Source organism: Panthera pardus, unplaced genomic scaffold (genome assembly GCF_024362965.1).
Source record: "Panthera pardus isolate Hobbes unplaced genomic scaffold, ASM2436296v1 HiC_scaffold_7, whole genome shotgun sequence".
NCBI lineage: Eukaryota > Metazoa > Chordata > Mammalia > Carnivora > Felidae > Panthera > Panthera pardus.
Genome location: NW_026527002.1, coordinates 61700405 through 61716926, shown reverse-complemented (window position 1 = coordinate 61716926; position 16522 = coordinate 61700405). Strand labels below are relative to the sequence as shown.

The 16522-nt window shown below is 40.2% G+C and overlaps 1 protein-coding gene across 5 annotated transcripts in view; it reads left to right on the top strand.

The window, feature by feature from the left end:
• SAMD12 (sterile alpha motif domain containing 12) overlaps positions 1-16522 on the top strand; it is a 382200-nt gene that overhangs the window by 294711 nt on the left and 70967 nt on the right. For 3 of the 5 annotated variants that reach the window (XM_019459978.2, XM_019459977.2, XM_053896125.1), the window contains exon 5: positions 5412-5489. The exons of the other annotated variants lie outside the window; for them this stretch is intronic. In XM_019459978.2, coding sequence (XP_019315523.1) covers positions 5412-5440 — 29 coding nt within the window. In that variant the 3' untranslated portion in view covers positions 5441-5489. The remainder of the gene's footprint in view (positions 1-5411; positions 5490-16522) is intronic. 5 annotated transcript variants of the gene reach the window in all.

Sequence of the window (16522 nt, the reverse complement as noted above, 5' to 3'; positions counted from 1 at the left end):
GAGTTATCATCAGAGAGTCAGCTGTGCCAGCTTGACCTGGCCGTGGTGACTTGCTCCATGCTGACAGATTCTGAAGCCACACTATTGTGGTTTCAAGAAACAAAACACATGACAGTTTACATCCACCTTTTATGTTCCTCCAGCTTTTTCTTTCCATGTTAGAAAAGTGACAAAAAGTTCTTTTTTCAGGGAACTAAATGGTAATAGATGATAATAAGGTAACTTCAGGAAGTTAGTAAATATTTTCTTTCAGAGCCAAGGACACGTGAAAATCAGGCCTCTGAAACATCAGCCAGACACTGGAAACTCTCGTGATTTAGTTTCATTAAAGATACCAAAGAATAATTAGACCATAAGGGGATTTCTGTTTTCCATTCCCCAAAGACTATGATTAGTAGGTGACTTTCCAGGTCATTCTTTTTTCCACTTCCTGATTTTCCCCCTTTACGAAAATTGTTTGCTAACGATGGGAACAAATAGGTTGGGAGTACTGAAGCACCCTGAGCGATATGGGTGGCCCGGGTGTGCTGGATTTTCATTTTCATCCAGTAGACCTGGGCTTTCCTGCAGGCCCGGATGGGGACTCTCTTTTCTCCTCATCTAGACAGCCAAAATGATAGAACTTGGCAGTCTTTTCTTTGCATTATTAATCTTTAAAAAAAAGGGGCAGGGTGGGGAGTGGGCACTTGGGTGGCTCAGTAGGTGAAACTTCCAACTTCTGTTCAGGTCATGTTCTCACAGTTCGTGGATTCAACCTGCATGGGCTCTGTGCTGACGGCTCAGAGCCCGGAGCCTGCTTCAGATTCTGTGTCTCCCTCTCTCTCTGCCCCTCCCCTGCTCAAGCTCTGTCTCTCCCCAAAATAAATAAACATTAAAAAAAACATAAAAAAAAAACATTAAAAATACCATACATAAAAAAATGTATGTTTAGAGATAAAGTGAAGTTATTTTATTTGTTAGTGTCCCTAACACATAGACACAGGGAAATACTGTCACAAATAGGGAAAGACTTTCAAGGTTTTCACTGTACTAGGAACTGTACACAATTAAATTGAAATTTAAATATAAGCCAGCATTTCAGTTAAGCTGCTTATTAAAATAATTAGGCCAGTGAAGCGAGGAGCATGTAAGCCAAGAAAATTGTGAGGTTGGTTAAAATGCTCTCACTGTAGGTATATACAGAATTGAATGAGAAAGTTGTAAAGCCATTGGTTTAATAAAAACTGTTCTACACTAAAAGTCAAAAGACAACCAGAAAAGGACCAAATAATTTCTTTTATATTTATAAATTCATAGTAATAGAAATCCTGAGTTGGCAGGGATTTTTGTGAAGCCATTTCTAAACTGGCCATTACCAAGTTCCTGTTTAAAACTTATGTGTGCCTGTAAGTTTTACTTTTTGAAAGATTCCCTTTACAATTTGCACTTATTAAGTGCCAATTAACTTGATTTCCCACTAAGTAAAACCATGATCCTCCAATTAGAGTATTGGATCAGCATGAAATAACTAGTGTTACCTCTTTCAGTTAATACAATTTAAACAAAAAGCAAATAAATGTGACATTTTGATTATCCTGTGTAATCTTATTATGGGTAAATGTATGATTTTTGTGAGTCTTTTTCTGAAAAGCAAAAATAGGGCAAGGAGACTGACTGCCACCTTTGAGGGCTACAAGTTGGAAGCCACTGTCTGTTCCAGCCCCTTTATTCCACGGTGGGTTTAATGGCTCAGCCTCTGACCATAAAGTGCTGCACAAGGTCAAGGCTAAAATATAGTTCTCCCTATTTTTTGTCTAGCCCTCTCTTTGCTAAACCATACAGCCACTTTATGAACTTGTGAGGCTGAGAAGTTTTGAGTGTTGTTAATTCCAAGATTTTAGAAGTACAACTGCATTCGAAAGACCATAGAAATAGCACTGTGGTAACCCATTCTGTATTCTGGATTTCTCATTAGATTTTCTTCGTATCAAATTGGTCATTTAAAAAAAAAATGTGGTCTCATGTGCAATGCCGTTATATAAGGACCATAATTTCTACTCGGCTGCTCCACTGTAAGAGTTAGCAAATCATTGAATCTTCCTTATTTGAGTCCTTTAGTGTGAAAAGTGCCACCCTCAAACCCTTCTGTTTGATCATATAATCAAGCAAGACCTGGAAGAGCTCGGAAGACCTCTCTCTTAAATGAATAACTGCGTTAAGATTGCTTCTTTCTGATTATAGCTACGTTTCGAATCCAACTCTGTATTCTGGGTATCACAAAGCAAGCTCTGTATTCTGTGTATCACAAAGCAAACTCAGGTGTGCTGGTGGGGATTTAATAAAGATTACGTGAAAATTATTTGAGCAGTACTAAAGTGCGGTTAGAACTGTGTCCTTTCATGGGGCACCTGGGTGGCTCAGTCGGTTAAGGGTCCAACTCTTGATCTCGGCCCAGGTCAGGTTATGATCCTGGGTCATGAGATCAAGCCCTGTGTTGGGAGCCTGCCTGGGAGTCTCTTGCTGTGCCCCACCCCATGCACATGGGCGCTCTCTCTCTGTCTCTCTCTCTCAAAATAAATAACCTTAAGAAAAAATAGAACCGTGCCCTTCCAGAACTTTAGGGAGAGTAGGGTTGACATTAGAAAAGTCATAACAGATAAAAAATATAGTGTGGCCAGGAATTAGAGTTGGTGACAGCAACTTAGGGAAGTAGCCACAACCCTGAGTCTGGTTAGCACTATTGTAGGCTAGGACATCATAATGAATGGCTGGTCCATCACACCTGGCGACGTCCTATTTTTAGACCACCTGAGCATGCCGTGAATGTGTGGAAGGCTGCCATTGCTTACTAAAGCCCTTTGGAAAATGTGGACTCACTGAATGCCACACAGGCCCCCTCATATCAGTCAAGTCACATTTGGAAAACAGAACCTTTAACTGCCTGCCATTTTGAGCTCCTGCCACGGAGCCTCTATCCCTAGGCAGCTTCACGGGGACAGTTGCGAGATCTAGCGGGTGTCTCTGTCAACCTATCCATTAGGAAAAGAGCAGAGTCAGATGTGATATATTAGATGGCCCTAAGATGGATCGCTCTGAAAAATCTCATATTGGCAAGAGTAATTCAAGTTGCCGGGAATCCAAAGTTTGCCATGTGACGTCCCCAGAAGTCTGATGAGGTTTGACTGGTTTACTCTGCTAAATGAAACTGCTGAGATGGCTGTCACGAGGTGATTAATACAGTGCATAAATCTTAACTATGGGGAAAAAAGGAGATGAATCAATGTGTGCATATATTGGAAATGTAATGAAGCCAAATTGAAGCTACCAGGATTTGCTAATATATTACAGAAAAACAATATCGTGGTTAGTGTTCCTCCTTGGTTGGTCTCCTTTTGAAAATGGCCAGGAAGACATGTTTGGTTTTATTTTTTATTGTTTAACGCAAGACACCTGAATTGGCAACAGAACAGGAGAGTAATAATGACATAGTGAATATGTGCTGCTGGTATTTACCATTCGCTATTTATTCCCACCATGTTAATGGAGAAGAAAAAAAGAAAAGAAAGAAAAAGATTGGCTCAGGTTCCCTCCAAGCTGCTATTGAATGCTGTTAGTAATCATATACAAAGTTTTGGTAGTTTTCAGAGTAATTAGAACCCCAGAGCAAATAAACACTAAATGAGCTCTCATCTTTGAAGTTATTTTTTTTTTCCTAACTAAATAGCTCTGTTCTGCTATAATTATATACCAGTCATTATGAAATTAAAAATCATTTTAAGTGATTGGATTTTTTTTAAGAAGCATTTGTTTCTTGCTAATTATTATGAACTAATTGTACTTTATGATGGTCTACAAGAAATCTGAAATCACTGCCTTAGAGCCCCAGTCCCCGGTGGTTGCAAGCTGCATTCCAGAAGGAAAACAAGTGATGAGAAAGAAGGTCCATGGCCATCAAAATCTGAATTTTCAAAACTTTGAAAATATCTGACTTTCTGAAGGTCATCCCAGACAGCACGGGGTGATGGCCTAAAAAAATTTTATTGTCATATGGACCTGAATTTCATTCATTCCAGCACTACTAGAAGCTAACTATGATCTCTGGCATTTTAGTTAACGTCTCTAATCCTCGACTTTTGTATTCGTAAATGGGGATGATAATACCTACCTAAAGCCTTGTTTTCAGGATTAAAGATAATATCTATAAAACTTTTAGCACAGAAACCGGCATCGTAGTAACTATTGTTATCACTGCTTATCATCATTTCCATTGTTATTTTTGTGATAGGAAAATTTACTCCTGCTCAGAGGCCAGAGCTTGGTCTTCAGGACAGGTAGCGCGTGACATCCTGTGATAGTGTTTTCAATGGCAAGTTTGGATCTCTCAGGAATTAAGGGATTTAAATGTTCGGCAATCCAGAAAAGCAGAAGTTTTCCATGTTATTTTCCTATCCTTATGATCCAAGGCCAGAGTAAGCATGGGTAGAAAGTGTGACTGTGCAGACTGTATATTTATTAGGGGCTTTCTCATAAATGAACAAGTTCTTGAAACCCCACCCATTCATAATTTCATGAAGATCCATACTTTGCCAATACCTCCCTAGGGCAACAAGGAAAACAAAAGGTGTAAACAGTAGTAATCGTAAATTAAAACATCAAACAAAAAAACCCCTATAGATGTATCACGAGTGACCCTTTTCCCCTAGTCCTCTCTTTTTTTTCTTTTTTCTTTTTTTTTCCATTTATTACAAATTAATATCATGAGTTATACAGATGAGTAAAAACTGGGTACCAGCTGATTCTGTCAGGAGGCAGGGTGATGATGAATGTCAAAGTTAGGGTTTCCCTCTGACTCTCTGCATTATCCCAACTCTTTTGATAGATAAACTATTTCATTTTACTGTCCTTAGGTCTTTTTTCTGCCTGTTCATTTTTAATTTTGCTGTTAGTTTAGAAAACATTCTTCCTTCATTTCTTGGTTCCAGATACTGAGTTTGCTGAGTGTTTCTTATTTTCTAGGCACAAGGTGCTTCACACATGTTATTTTAAATAGTCTTTAAGTCAGCTCAGTATTAAAGCTGAGAAAAAAAAAAATGCAGGGTCATAGAGATAGTAAATGGTAGAGCAAAAGTTTAAGAGGGTCCTTTCAGACTTGTGAAGCCAGGCTGCCTTCCTGACTGTATTCAACGTGGTAGGCACAGATTGGTGATTTCAGGAATACCCACCTAAGAAACCAAATTCTGATTCTGAATATAGATTCTGTGATGGACACTGAGACTGTGGCTTCTTAATCTGACCTATCTAAACCTCTCTTACCACTCTCAAATGGAATCTACCTAGTTCTTCTAGTGCATAGGTTGATTAAGAGTCACAAATCCACCTGACACACAGGCTTGCTTCCTTCCTGCCTTGATCCGTCCCCTTCATACTCACAGCCTCCTGGTCCACCACCCTGGATTCCTAGTTTAATGGAGCAGGAGAACTCTGCCCGCTTATGACACATCGCCTCAGGGGTAAGAGAAGAAAATGTTCTCATCTCTGTGGAGTAAGGGAGTGGTAGTGTTGGCCTTTATTACATTTCTTAAAGATACTGGAAGGAAAAGGCTGGATGGATTTCACAAAAGGAAAGGAAGACAGATTGATGAGAAACAGGAAACAAACCACGTACAGACATGAACAGTCCCCAACAAAGACAAGAAAATTGCCATCCCTAACTGCCTCTTGGACGGAAAAGCCCAACACATCTTTCTGACATATGCTTGCCCCCACCCACCAAACTCAAGCATCAGTGTTGTACAACCAGCCATGCCCTGTCTTTCTCCAGGTATCAAACGAGGGTTCCCAAAGGGTCTTCTACAATAGCAGTAGAAGACTTCTACAATAGCAGTTACTAGCAATTGTCATATACCCACCCTATGCCACATACTGGACTAGGTCCCATTCAGTCTCTGCAATAATTCTGTGAAATTGGTAAATTATTCCCAGCTTACAAACAAGAAAACCAAGGCTGAACAAATGTCAGCGAATTGTCTGCTGCCACACAATTAGAAAGGAACAGATCTGGTATTGAAATGATCCCATGTTGTCTCCAAATTCTGTGTCCATTTCCACTATGCCATATTATCTACGCAGGACAGTGCTTCAAACATGCCATTCTAGGGGTGCCTGGATGGCTCAATCACATGAGTGTCTGACTCTTGATTTGGGTTCAGGTCACGATTTCTCATTTTGTGAGTTTGGGCCCCACATCAGGGTCCTGGCAGTAAAGATGCAGAGCCTGCTTGGGATTCATTCTCTCTCTCTCTCTCTCTCTCTCTCTCTCTCTCTCTCTCTCTCTCTTCCTCTCTCTGCCCCTCTGCTGCTTGTTCATTCTCTCTTTCTCACTCACTCACTCAAAATAAACAAACTTTATTTTTTTGATAAACTGTAAAAGAAAAAAACATGCCATTCTAAATTAATAGGTCTTTTGGAAGGATGATAGTAGAAAGGGGAAAAGGGTCTGGGCACCTGGGTGGCTCAGTCAGTTAAGCTTCCAACTCAAGTCATGATCTCACAGTTCATGAGTTCAAGCCCCGCATTGGGCTCTGTGCTGACACCCTGGAGCCTGCTTCGAATTCTGTGTCTCCCTCTTTCTCTGCCCCTCCCTGTCTTGTGCTCTGTCTCTGTCTCTCAAAAAATGAATAAACGTTAAAAAAAAATTTTTTAATAAGAAAGGGGAAAAGGGTTTTCGGAAGTTTGTTGATGCCACAACCACCTGAGAAAATAGCATTGGTTTCTTGTTTTTTAATGGCAACATTCCTAGTTCATTAAATACAACAAATTCAAGCTGTTATTTGAATTGTTTAGCTTTTTCTGCTTACCTACTTCTTTAAAAAAAATCCTGTGTTCTCCCAAAGTTTATATGATGGCTATAATATGGGCACTATCAGATTTCGCATGGAAAGATTCAAGACTCATGAGCGCCTGCTGCAAAATTTGGGCAAAATGGATTACAAAACCCCTCAGAATTGTGAGGTGTCATCTAGAAGTCCACCCATGCAGCTAATATTCCAGACTCCTTCTTATGACCATTTCTGAACAAATATGACTAAAAGCAGAGAAATCAAACAGGAAATCAGGAGGAGGCTGCCTGGATATAAGAGGATAAGGCACATGTGTGCTAGGGCAGCACATAATCCACACTTCTGAACCTACACAGAAATCAGAAGAAACTTTAGCAAGGTCACTTACCTGTCTGGGATCATGTAGTTTCAACATCACATGACTTTCTATCCACGACTTTTCCAAGATTCTCCTATAGTCTATTTTCTAGAAAACAGTGATGCCGAGTATATAGTATGTCACCTCTAGTAATTGCAAGGAACTTAATGAATTTTACACCAGCATTTACAGTCGGTCTGGATGTTTCATTTTTGTCTAGATAGTAAAAAATGTCCTATGGGTGAAGTTTGGAGGGAACAGGGGTACACCAGGAAATCACAGGCATTCACGTGTCAGCCTAACTATGTAGATGTTCAAAGCAGGATATGTGGATTCTTGTCCAATTCAGTGGGAAAATTTATAGAATCTTGCCACTTGAAGGGAAGTTAAGAGGTCATCCTAGCCAGTCCTGCCTCAAGCAAGGTCCATGCCCAAACTGCAGAAGACAAGGGGGTTGGCTTATTGTTTCATCTATCTGTAAGAAGTGCAGGAAAGTTGGAGCTTTCTTCATTTTATCATAAAGGGGGCAAAAAGTGACTATCAGGTTTGCCTATAATGAATCTAAAATAATATATTTGGAAAGGTTTCATTTAAAGAGCTTAGTAGAAAATTACCCATTGGGGCACCTGGGTGGCTCAGTCAGTTAAGCATCTGACTCTTGATTTCAGCTCAGGTCATGATCTTGCCGTTCATGAGATCAAGCCCCAAGCCTGCTTGGGATTCTCTCTGTCCCTCCCTCTCTACCCCTCCCCTGTATGTTCGCTCGCATGTGCTCTCTCACAAAGTAAATAAATAAACTTAGAAAAAGAAAATTACCCATTTTATTGACATGAAAGCTATGACTCTCTCTGTTTTGAGAATGAGCTAATACTGCTTCCAGAATGTGATACATAGTAGTTTAGGGTGCCACTGGGCATCTATACATCAGAAACCACTATGTCTCCATACTTAGGATTTATGCATTGGAACATAACCACAATAGGGAAAGTTTCTGAATGAAATTCCCAGATAATGAGAACAGAACCCTACTCTGCAATCCCAAGACAAACCCTATTCCATATTCATATTCCATTTTCATCTCCTCTATCCATACATTTGCTCTTTGGAATCTGTTAATTCTGTTACCCTTCATCTCTCTAAGTTCTGGCCCTGCCCATAAGACCCAATGGAAACCCTCTCTATAGAAGTCTCATCACCCGAGTCTAGGAGGTACTGCCCTTCCCTAGGATTCAACACTTGGTCTTTCTTACTCTTGTCTTTAGCTTTGCCTCACAAACTAGTTCAGGTGTGGCCAGTGAGCTTTTCACCTCATTCTTGTACCAATTTAAATTGGATATGGCTGATTAGATGAAGATTGCAAGACCATTTACCAGGTGTGTGTGAAGAATGCTGTGGTGGAATCACGGCATCTTTCATGGGTTTGCAAATGAGGAATAGAACATTTGGGCTGCATATCTACCCTTCCAAAGCTAGCCCATCAGTACCTAAAGAATAAGAATCTCTCACTCTGGCTTTTATATTCCTTGCATGCCTGGTGTGGTTCTGACCTCATAGTAGGGGCTGAAACCATATTTGTTGATCAGTGTCCCAAAAGGTACCATTGACACGTCAGAGAATAAATTCTAAAGGAGTCTGAAAAGCAGTATCTTGTTTTTACCAGGAGACAACACTTCCCCTAAAAGTGAAGTGCCAGAGAGGGAGCACCAAGCATTTTTCTCCATGAGTCCTAGCCAAATATAAAGCGAAATTCCACATGCAGCCACACTTGGAGCTGGATTTATTTGTAATATGTCGAGGCTCATTCGAATTTTTATTGTTTGTATATTTAATCCATGGTAGCAGTTGTGTCCAACTCATCCTACCTGATGCCTAATTTGGGTTTAAATGATCTACTTAAAGGGAAAAGAGGAAAAAATACAAAATATATCTGACTGATGAAAAGATAAAATGAAAATATGGCAGGGAACCACAGCTCATGAAAACAGCCTGCCTGATAAAAATAGTCATATTTGCTTTGAAAACCTGCACCTCTTCCTGGGTTTCTAGAGGGAACAACTGGGTGGTGTCAGCTGAAGCATCTGAATCCTGATCTCTGTCCAGTTTCAGCAAATTCCAGTAACATTTGAGGTACCTTCTCATTTCGTTGAAAATAAAACTCCCGTATAGTTACAGCACTTACTGCCTGGGTTAATTGGAATTTCAACTTCAACAATTTCTGTAAGCTTAGAGCAAAATGTATGTTTGAAAGGCAAGAGAAACAAATTGCAGAAGACTGACAGGTTGGGCTTACAGAGAAGTTTCATGTTCTTTGGATCATAGGAGAAATGGCCAGCTGCTGGAGCCCAGCTTTCAACCTGCTCAGCAGATAGCCTGCACCAGCCTGTACAGGGAGATCAGAGGCAGCAAGAGCCTTTACCTGGCTTGGACCTCACATCTGTAGAAAAATGGGAAGGAAAATGGACTTGGAATGAGAAGACCTGAGTTCAAGTTTCTCCACATGTTTGACCTTGAACATGTGTCGTAGCTACTCCAAACCTTGGTTTCCTCTCTGAAAAAAAGTGGAAATATATATCCTTGCAGTATAGGATCATGATGGCCAGATAAGAAAATGGAAGCCAGAGGACTTGAACTGTAACCAAGGCAAATTAAGCTATTACCAAGCAGTGTCACTCAACCCCAGTTGCTTACCCCTTTCCCCAAATCACTTGCCTTAAAACAGAGATCATTTAGTCTTCAGTGGTATTGACCTCATTTCTACCAAAAGTACCTGAAGGATATAATTCCTGTATAAACAGTGGCTCTCCATACCTACTTGGTGGGAGAGGATATACAGTTTGATGTGACTCTCTAGGGACAAACCTAGCCTTTAATGTAGAAAAATGGATGCCAAGCAAACTTTAGGGAGGGTAGAGGAGCTATGGCTTTAGAAATTGGGGGCTGGCTTCTAACCATCCTACTCACTAGGATGTCTACTGAGTCATACTAAGGAAGCCTATGACCGGGGTTACTCAGCACTCTACCAGCTTACCTGAGGGCCTGAGTCAGAACCCCTCCCCCATCCAAGGCAGGTTTCTAAGGTACTTCTAGATGTTTCATGTCATTTACGGAGATGACAGCAAAAGATAACAGATCTTCTTTTTCTCTGGTCAAGAGATTGTTACTTTATGCCAAATGTCAGCAACATATTCCTTTTTTTTTTTCTTTTTTCTTTTTTTTTTTTTAATGTTTTATATCTTTTTGAGAGAGCACAGGCAGGGCAGGGGCAGAGAGAGGGCGGGGGCGGGGGGGAACAGAGTTCTGAAGCAGGCTCTGTGCTGAGAGCAGCGAGCCCAATGTCAGCAATCTATTCCTAAAAATGCCTAGTATCTACTAGAAGACATCCATTCATTCACCTAACATTTGTTACACACTTGTCACAGAATGTTTTCTGCTCTAGGAATTGACGGTAAAAGGGTGAGCAAGAAAGAGTCCCTGCCTCACAGCACTTGCATTTCTAGACCCACAACCACTGCACACAGGAAAGCATGGAAGGAGAGGGGCCTCCTGTCTAGACATGTGCAACACGACATTTTAAAAGAGCACTGGATTCTGAGTCTTTAGTCTGGCACTTCTTTCTCTCTTACTAACTCACCATGTGACCTTTCTTTCTCATCCTCTATGTCCTGATCTATGAAATTAGAGGCCAGAATGAGTTCCCACAGGACCCTTTCAGTTCTAGAGTAAGCTAATTGGCAGACCTTAGGAAAATCTGTGCATCAGGTTCCATATTTAAGAGAAATTATGGTATTCTCTAGACTGATATACCACTAGCTGTTCCTGCAATTGAATTTAGATAAGATGTGAATGAGTTTTAACTATGTCCCTGTAAACATAAGGTGCCATGAAGGCTGTTACTAGGATGAGGTCACCAATGTAGGACGAGGGAGGGCAACCTTGTGATTTCTATTTGGGGACCCAGAGTGTACCTGTCTGCCACTTAAACTAAAAACACAGAGATAACTTGTTCCTGAGCAGGTGGTTGACATAGCCTGCAATTATACTTTCTAGAGAACGCAGAGTGCTTGAGGCACGGTACGTATATAGTCATACAGTTAAGATAAGTCTCAGTTGCCTAATGAGAAAATAACCCCCTGCCACCATTTATGTGTGTTCTCAAACCGGTTTCTTCTCATTTCTGAAGAATGCGTGAACCTTTTCTTTCCCTTTTGCTGCTGTTTGGAGCCTGCTCTTGGAAGCTGACCAAAAACTTTTTTTTTTTTATTGCTCCTAAGCTTGATAGTCCAGAGTCATAACCTCCCCCCACCCCCTCCCCAGGTCATTAAGTACTATCAGCAGCGTTCAGGCCACCTTTGCTATATTTCCACTGAGGGCTGTAGTACAAAATCACCCTGGAGGTATCAACGATGATAATTTTGTCCTTGATTCTATCTCAAACTCGAGTTTACCCTGCCCTGGTAACATAGAGTGGGCAACGCAGCTGACTGGAGATAAGCTGTATGTAGTCTGAGTGACCATGCTCCTCTCGGAGTTGCTTGGCTACAAAATGGCACTAGGGGAATGCTTTGCATTTGTTCTAACACCATAACAATGGACTCAAAAGTCTGTTTTGACTAAGAATGAAGACATTGTGCTATCATTTACACAGGGATTTGCTTTTGGAATTCCTTGTTCAGCTAAAGAAAATGTTATGACTATTGATTTTGTGGTTTATCTGGGCACTTGCAGCAGAAGGAAGCCTACAAGCATTTATTGTGCTTCCCGCCACCCCCCGCCCCCACCCGTCACCACCACTAAAATGGCCCAGTCCTATGTGCCAGTGGAGAGAAAGTGCAAGGGTCCACTCTGAATCTCAGTAGTATCCTTTAGAAGGGAATTATTTGCAGATGAGAAACTCGCCAAGGTAAGTGTGTTGGAATGTGTTGCTGTCTGTGCTCACGTTGTCTGCTGACCCAACTCTTTCTTTGGTGAAATGAATCCCACCGGGTCAAGCAGTGCATCTCCCCTTAGCTGTTCCACAAAGAAACACAGACCTCTCAGACGCACATGAACAGGATTGTGCTGCACGGAAGTCAGCAAAATTCATCAAATATGCATGTCTTGATTACAATGTTAAAATAGACTTTACTTATTCCCTCTTATGTATATAAAACACTGATGATGCACCCCACAATGTCAAACTGAGGAAATGGTGGGAGCATTAACTATTTCAGTTCTGTATCTGACGGTTATAGTCTTTGCTACAGTTGAGAGCATAATTCAGATGTGGACCAGAAATGGGTGATTAAAAGCAAGTTTAAAAAGATACAGTGTTTCTCTTTAAGGTTTTCCCGAGTCACTCTAACCCATGGAAATGTCTTCTGTCTTTATCTTCTTTCTCTGAGCTTACTGTTTTATGCCCCTCAGTTGGAAATTCTGTACTGCTTTAAAATACCTAGATTTAAAGATTACATTTCCAGGGTGCCTGTGGGGCTCAGTCTGTTAGGCATCAGACTCTTGATTTCGGCCCAGGTCATGATCTCATGGTTGTGAGATTGAGCCCCAACATCGGGGTCTGCACTGAGCATGGAGCCTGCTTAAGATTCTCTGTCTCCCTTTCCGCTCCCTCCCCCACTCTCTCAAAAAAATAAAGTAATAAAAATAAAACATAAAAATTAAATTTGCTTAGATGTTAAAAAAAAAAAAAAGATACAGCGTTTGCCTCACTTCTCACGTAACCATTTCCGATTAATGTTCATCATAAACATTAATGAGAAGAGGGTAGTGTATGATTATTGCCTAATATTAAAATACACAAGGCACACCCCAGTTTGATCTAGATTTCCTTCCAGTTAAAATCATGGGAAAGTGTTAGGATGTTTTTTCTTTTCATGTGTACTCAATAATAAAATACTATTAGTCCGATCAGTAGAAGGTCTTAAAAAAATAATAAAACTAACACCAGCTGATTGTAATTTATCTTTCAGAAAAACAGTTGTTATAATTTCCATTCCAGGGAGGGAAAAAATTGTCAGGGGTGAGCACTTCTGCGCATTTTGATCACTTGGAATTCATCTTCATTTTTGCATCAGAGGCTGAAGCAGCCCCAGACCCAGATGTGCAATTGATTTTTGTTCAATTTCAACTCTGGGGAAAATTACACAGAACTGCGTAATTTTTTCCCTGAATACCCAGATTATGTAAACACACCCATTTCGTTTTAATAACAGAACTAGAGACATCCACTGGGAGAGCATGCTAATACTTTTTCCCCCTCTAAATCGTATTTTGGGGCAAACCTTGCACAAAGGAGTTAGAGCCTTTTATAAGCCAGGGAATGACAACATCTTAGGAGCCACTTTGCAGATACATATGGCCACGTGTCATGGAAACAATGCACCTTCACTTCTCTTCACTTTACACTGCCATGTTGGTGTCTTTGATCATGTATGAAGCCTTGAAATAGAAAAGTTGCCTTGCTTGGTTTGCATTTGTGATCACTGACCCCTAAATTACAGTGATCCAAACTCGAACCCCTTCCCATATGTCTCGAGAGTGAGTTGTTGGAGTATGTTGCTTCCAACCTGGTTTTGAGCAGAAATGGTTATGTTCCACTGGAAAGGCAGCCAATGACCAGTGAATGGTCTAGTGACATAACCAGGGAAAACGGGCCCATGTGCCATCTTTATGGTTTGTTCTCTAAGCTGCCAAGATGCTGGAGCTCTCTTGGATACACTTCAGACATTCAGGTTAAGCTAGGGAAAGGGGGATGTGTAGAAAGACAGGGAGAGAGAGCCTTTTTCTCAACCTTTTGCCTGAGGTAAGTTCCATGGTGATAAAGCAGAGACATAAAATAAGATTAGCTTGTCTATGGCACTCTTGGGTCATCCGTTAGACTTGGCAAGGTGGCCTTCAGTAACAGTGTAGGCTTGGCCTGCAGGGCTGCATAGGCACTTGCATAAACAGATATATACATATATACATACATGTATATATATATACACACACACACACACACACACACACATATATACATGTATACATATGTATACATATACATATATACATCTGTGTGTGTGTGTGTGTGTGTGTGTGTGTGTATTATGAGATTTAGTATATGAACTGACATCAGGAGATTTTATGGAAGGCTTAATTACTCTCAGGGGTTTAAAGAGTATTGAATGGGAGAGATTTGGTCAAAAGTAAAAATGACAATTAAAAATAAAAACTGTTTGACACTAGGGCCCAAACAAAGGTTTGCTTTGAAAGGATTTGTGTATTTTATCACTGTTTATGTTTTCCCACAATCTGGACTCTTTCTGGAGTCAATAAATACCATGTTTGCTAACAGAATGAGTGCTAGCAATTAGCAGAGTTCTAACCAATGCTGGGTAAACAGCTGCATTGTTTGCTATGAAAATTACCAGGGAAAGACTAACCAGGATTGTTTTTACCAGCTCCAAAAAGAATCCCTCTGAGCCCTCTGGAGAAAGGCAGTATAACTCAGGAAAGGGTGCAGACTGTGGAATTAGATAGGCAAGAGTTTGAATCCCAATTCGGTAATTTAATATCCTCAAAATGTGGTCTCAGGTACCTCATCCATAAAATGAGGATAATAATAACTATCTCATGGAGTCGTTATATGGATTAAATAAAGTGAGTATACGAACATAATATGCATAGTGGAAGGAAGGCATTTTATTAGGGTTCATCCCTTTTGTTTCCTTGATTCCCTAAAGAATATCATCTGAGAGTTTAATCCTGCAAATTTTGCAGGAGACCTACAAATCAAATATATTACTTTTCCCCCTTTGTTCCAGGCTTGCATAAACCTGTCAAAACTACATAAGGATATGGTTACATCAGAACCAAAGTGTGGTGTTCCATTTCTAGCAAGATTAATGGCCAAATATTTAGAGAAAACCCTCCCAGTCTGCACCTAAATGTGCTAGATGATAGATAAATAGGTAGGTAGGTAGGTAGACAAATAGATACAGAGATAGAGGGGAGAACAGTCAAAGTCAAGGAACATCCAGAAAACTCTACTTCACAGGAGTAAGCAAATTTTACAGCTGGCATCCTCTGGTCTGTTTTAGCACTATGACCAGGGTGGGAGAAGGATGGACAGGAGTTAAAGTGGATACTGAGCAGGATGGGAGGTTGAATCTTTACAAAAAATACTTTACCAAAAGCCAGGACCCCAAAAGGTGACATGCTTAATAGGTGAATTAGGAAAAAAAAAAAAAAAAAGACCCACACCACAGAAAAGCTGTTGTTTGTGACTCCAAGTGATGGAGGGTACCTGTAGTCTATAATTTCTTTTTAGTTAAATCCAAGTTAGTTAATGTATAGTGTAATAATGGTTTCAGTAGAACCCAGTGATTCACCACTTACATGTAACACCCAGTGCCCATCCCAACAGGTGCACTCCTTAATGCCCATCACCCATCTAACCCATTTCCCCACCCCAAATCCCTCCAGCATCCCTCAGTTTGTTCTCGGTATTTAAGAGTCTCTCATGGTTTGTCTTCCTCTCTGCTTTTATCTTATTCTTCCTTCCCCTATGTTCGTCTGTTTTATTTCTTAAATTCTACATAGTCTATAATTTCTAAGCTCATAGAAGAAATACTTCAAAAGCAAAAAACCTCCGTAAGTCAAGAAGGAAAAGTGGTAATAAAATAGAAATAGTGAAAAGTGGAACAGATGCCACAAAATAAAATTGGAAAAATGAATCCAGATACTTCAGTAACCAAAAATCAACGCAATTGCATTATCCTTCCCTGTTAAAAGACGAAGATTGTCAGACCAGTTAAAACACACACACACGCGCACACACACACATGATCACACACACTATCACACAAAATTCACCTATATGTTTCTTAGACACAGGATGGTCAAAAGTAAAGGTTAGAAAAAGGTATTCCAGGCAAACATTAACCTAAAGGAAGCCATCATTAATAAAACAAGCAAAGATACTATTAAAGGCAAAAAATAATACACAGAAGAGGTGAATTTTCTTGAAAGTTAACATTTCTCAGGACACTGTAATCATGTTGTGTTATATATATAATGAATAGGATAGTTTCAAATACTAAAAACAAATGAACAGAATTACAGTGAAAAATATACAACCCCACATCATAGTAGGAAGTTGTTACTTAACGGTTTTCAGTACAATATACAAAAGTAGGACAGCACAAAGAATAAGCCTGACCTCAAGGACATATGGAGAACACTGTTCCAACAGGGAATAGAAATTCCTTTGAGGGAGACACAGGAATTTATAAAAATTATTCATGTTGTGAGGCATAAAGTCCATCTCTACAAAAAATAAAGAATCCATTTTACCATAAGAAGATGAACAAAT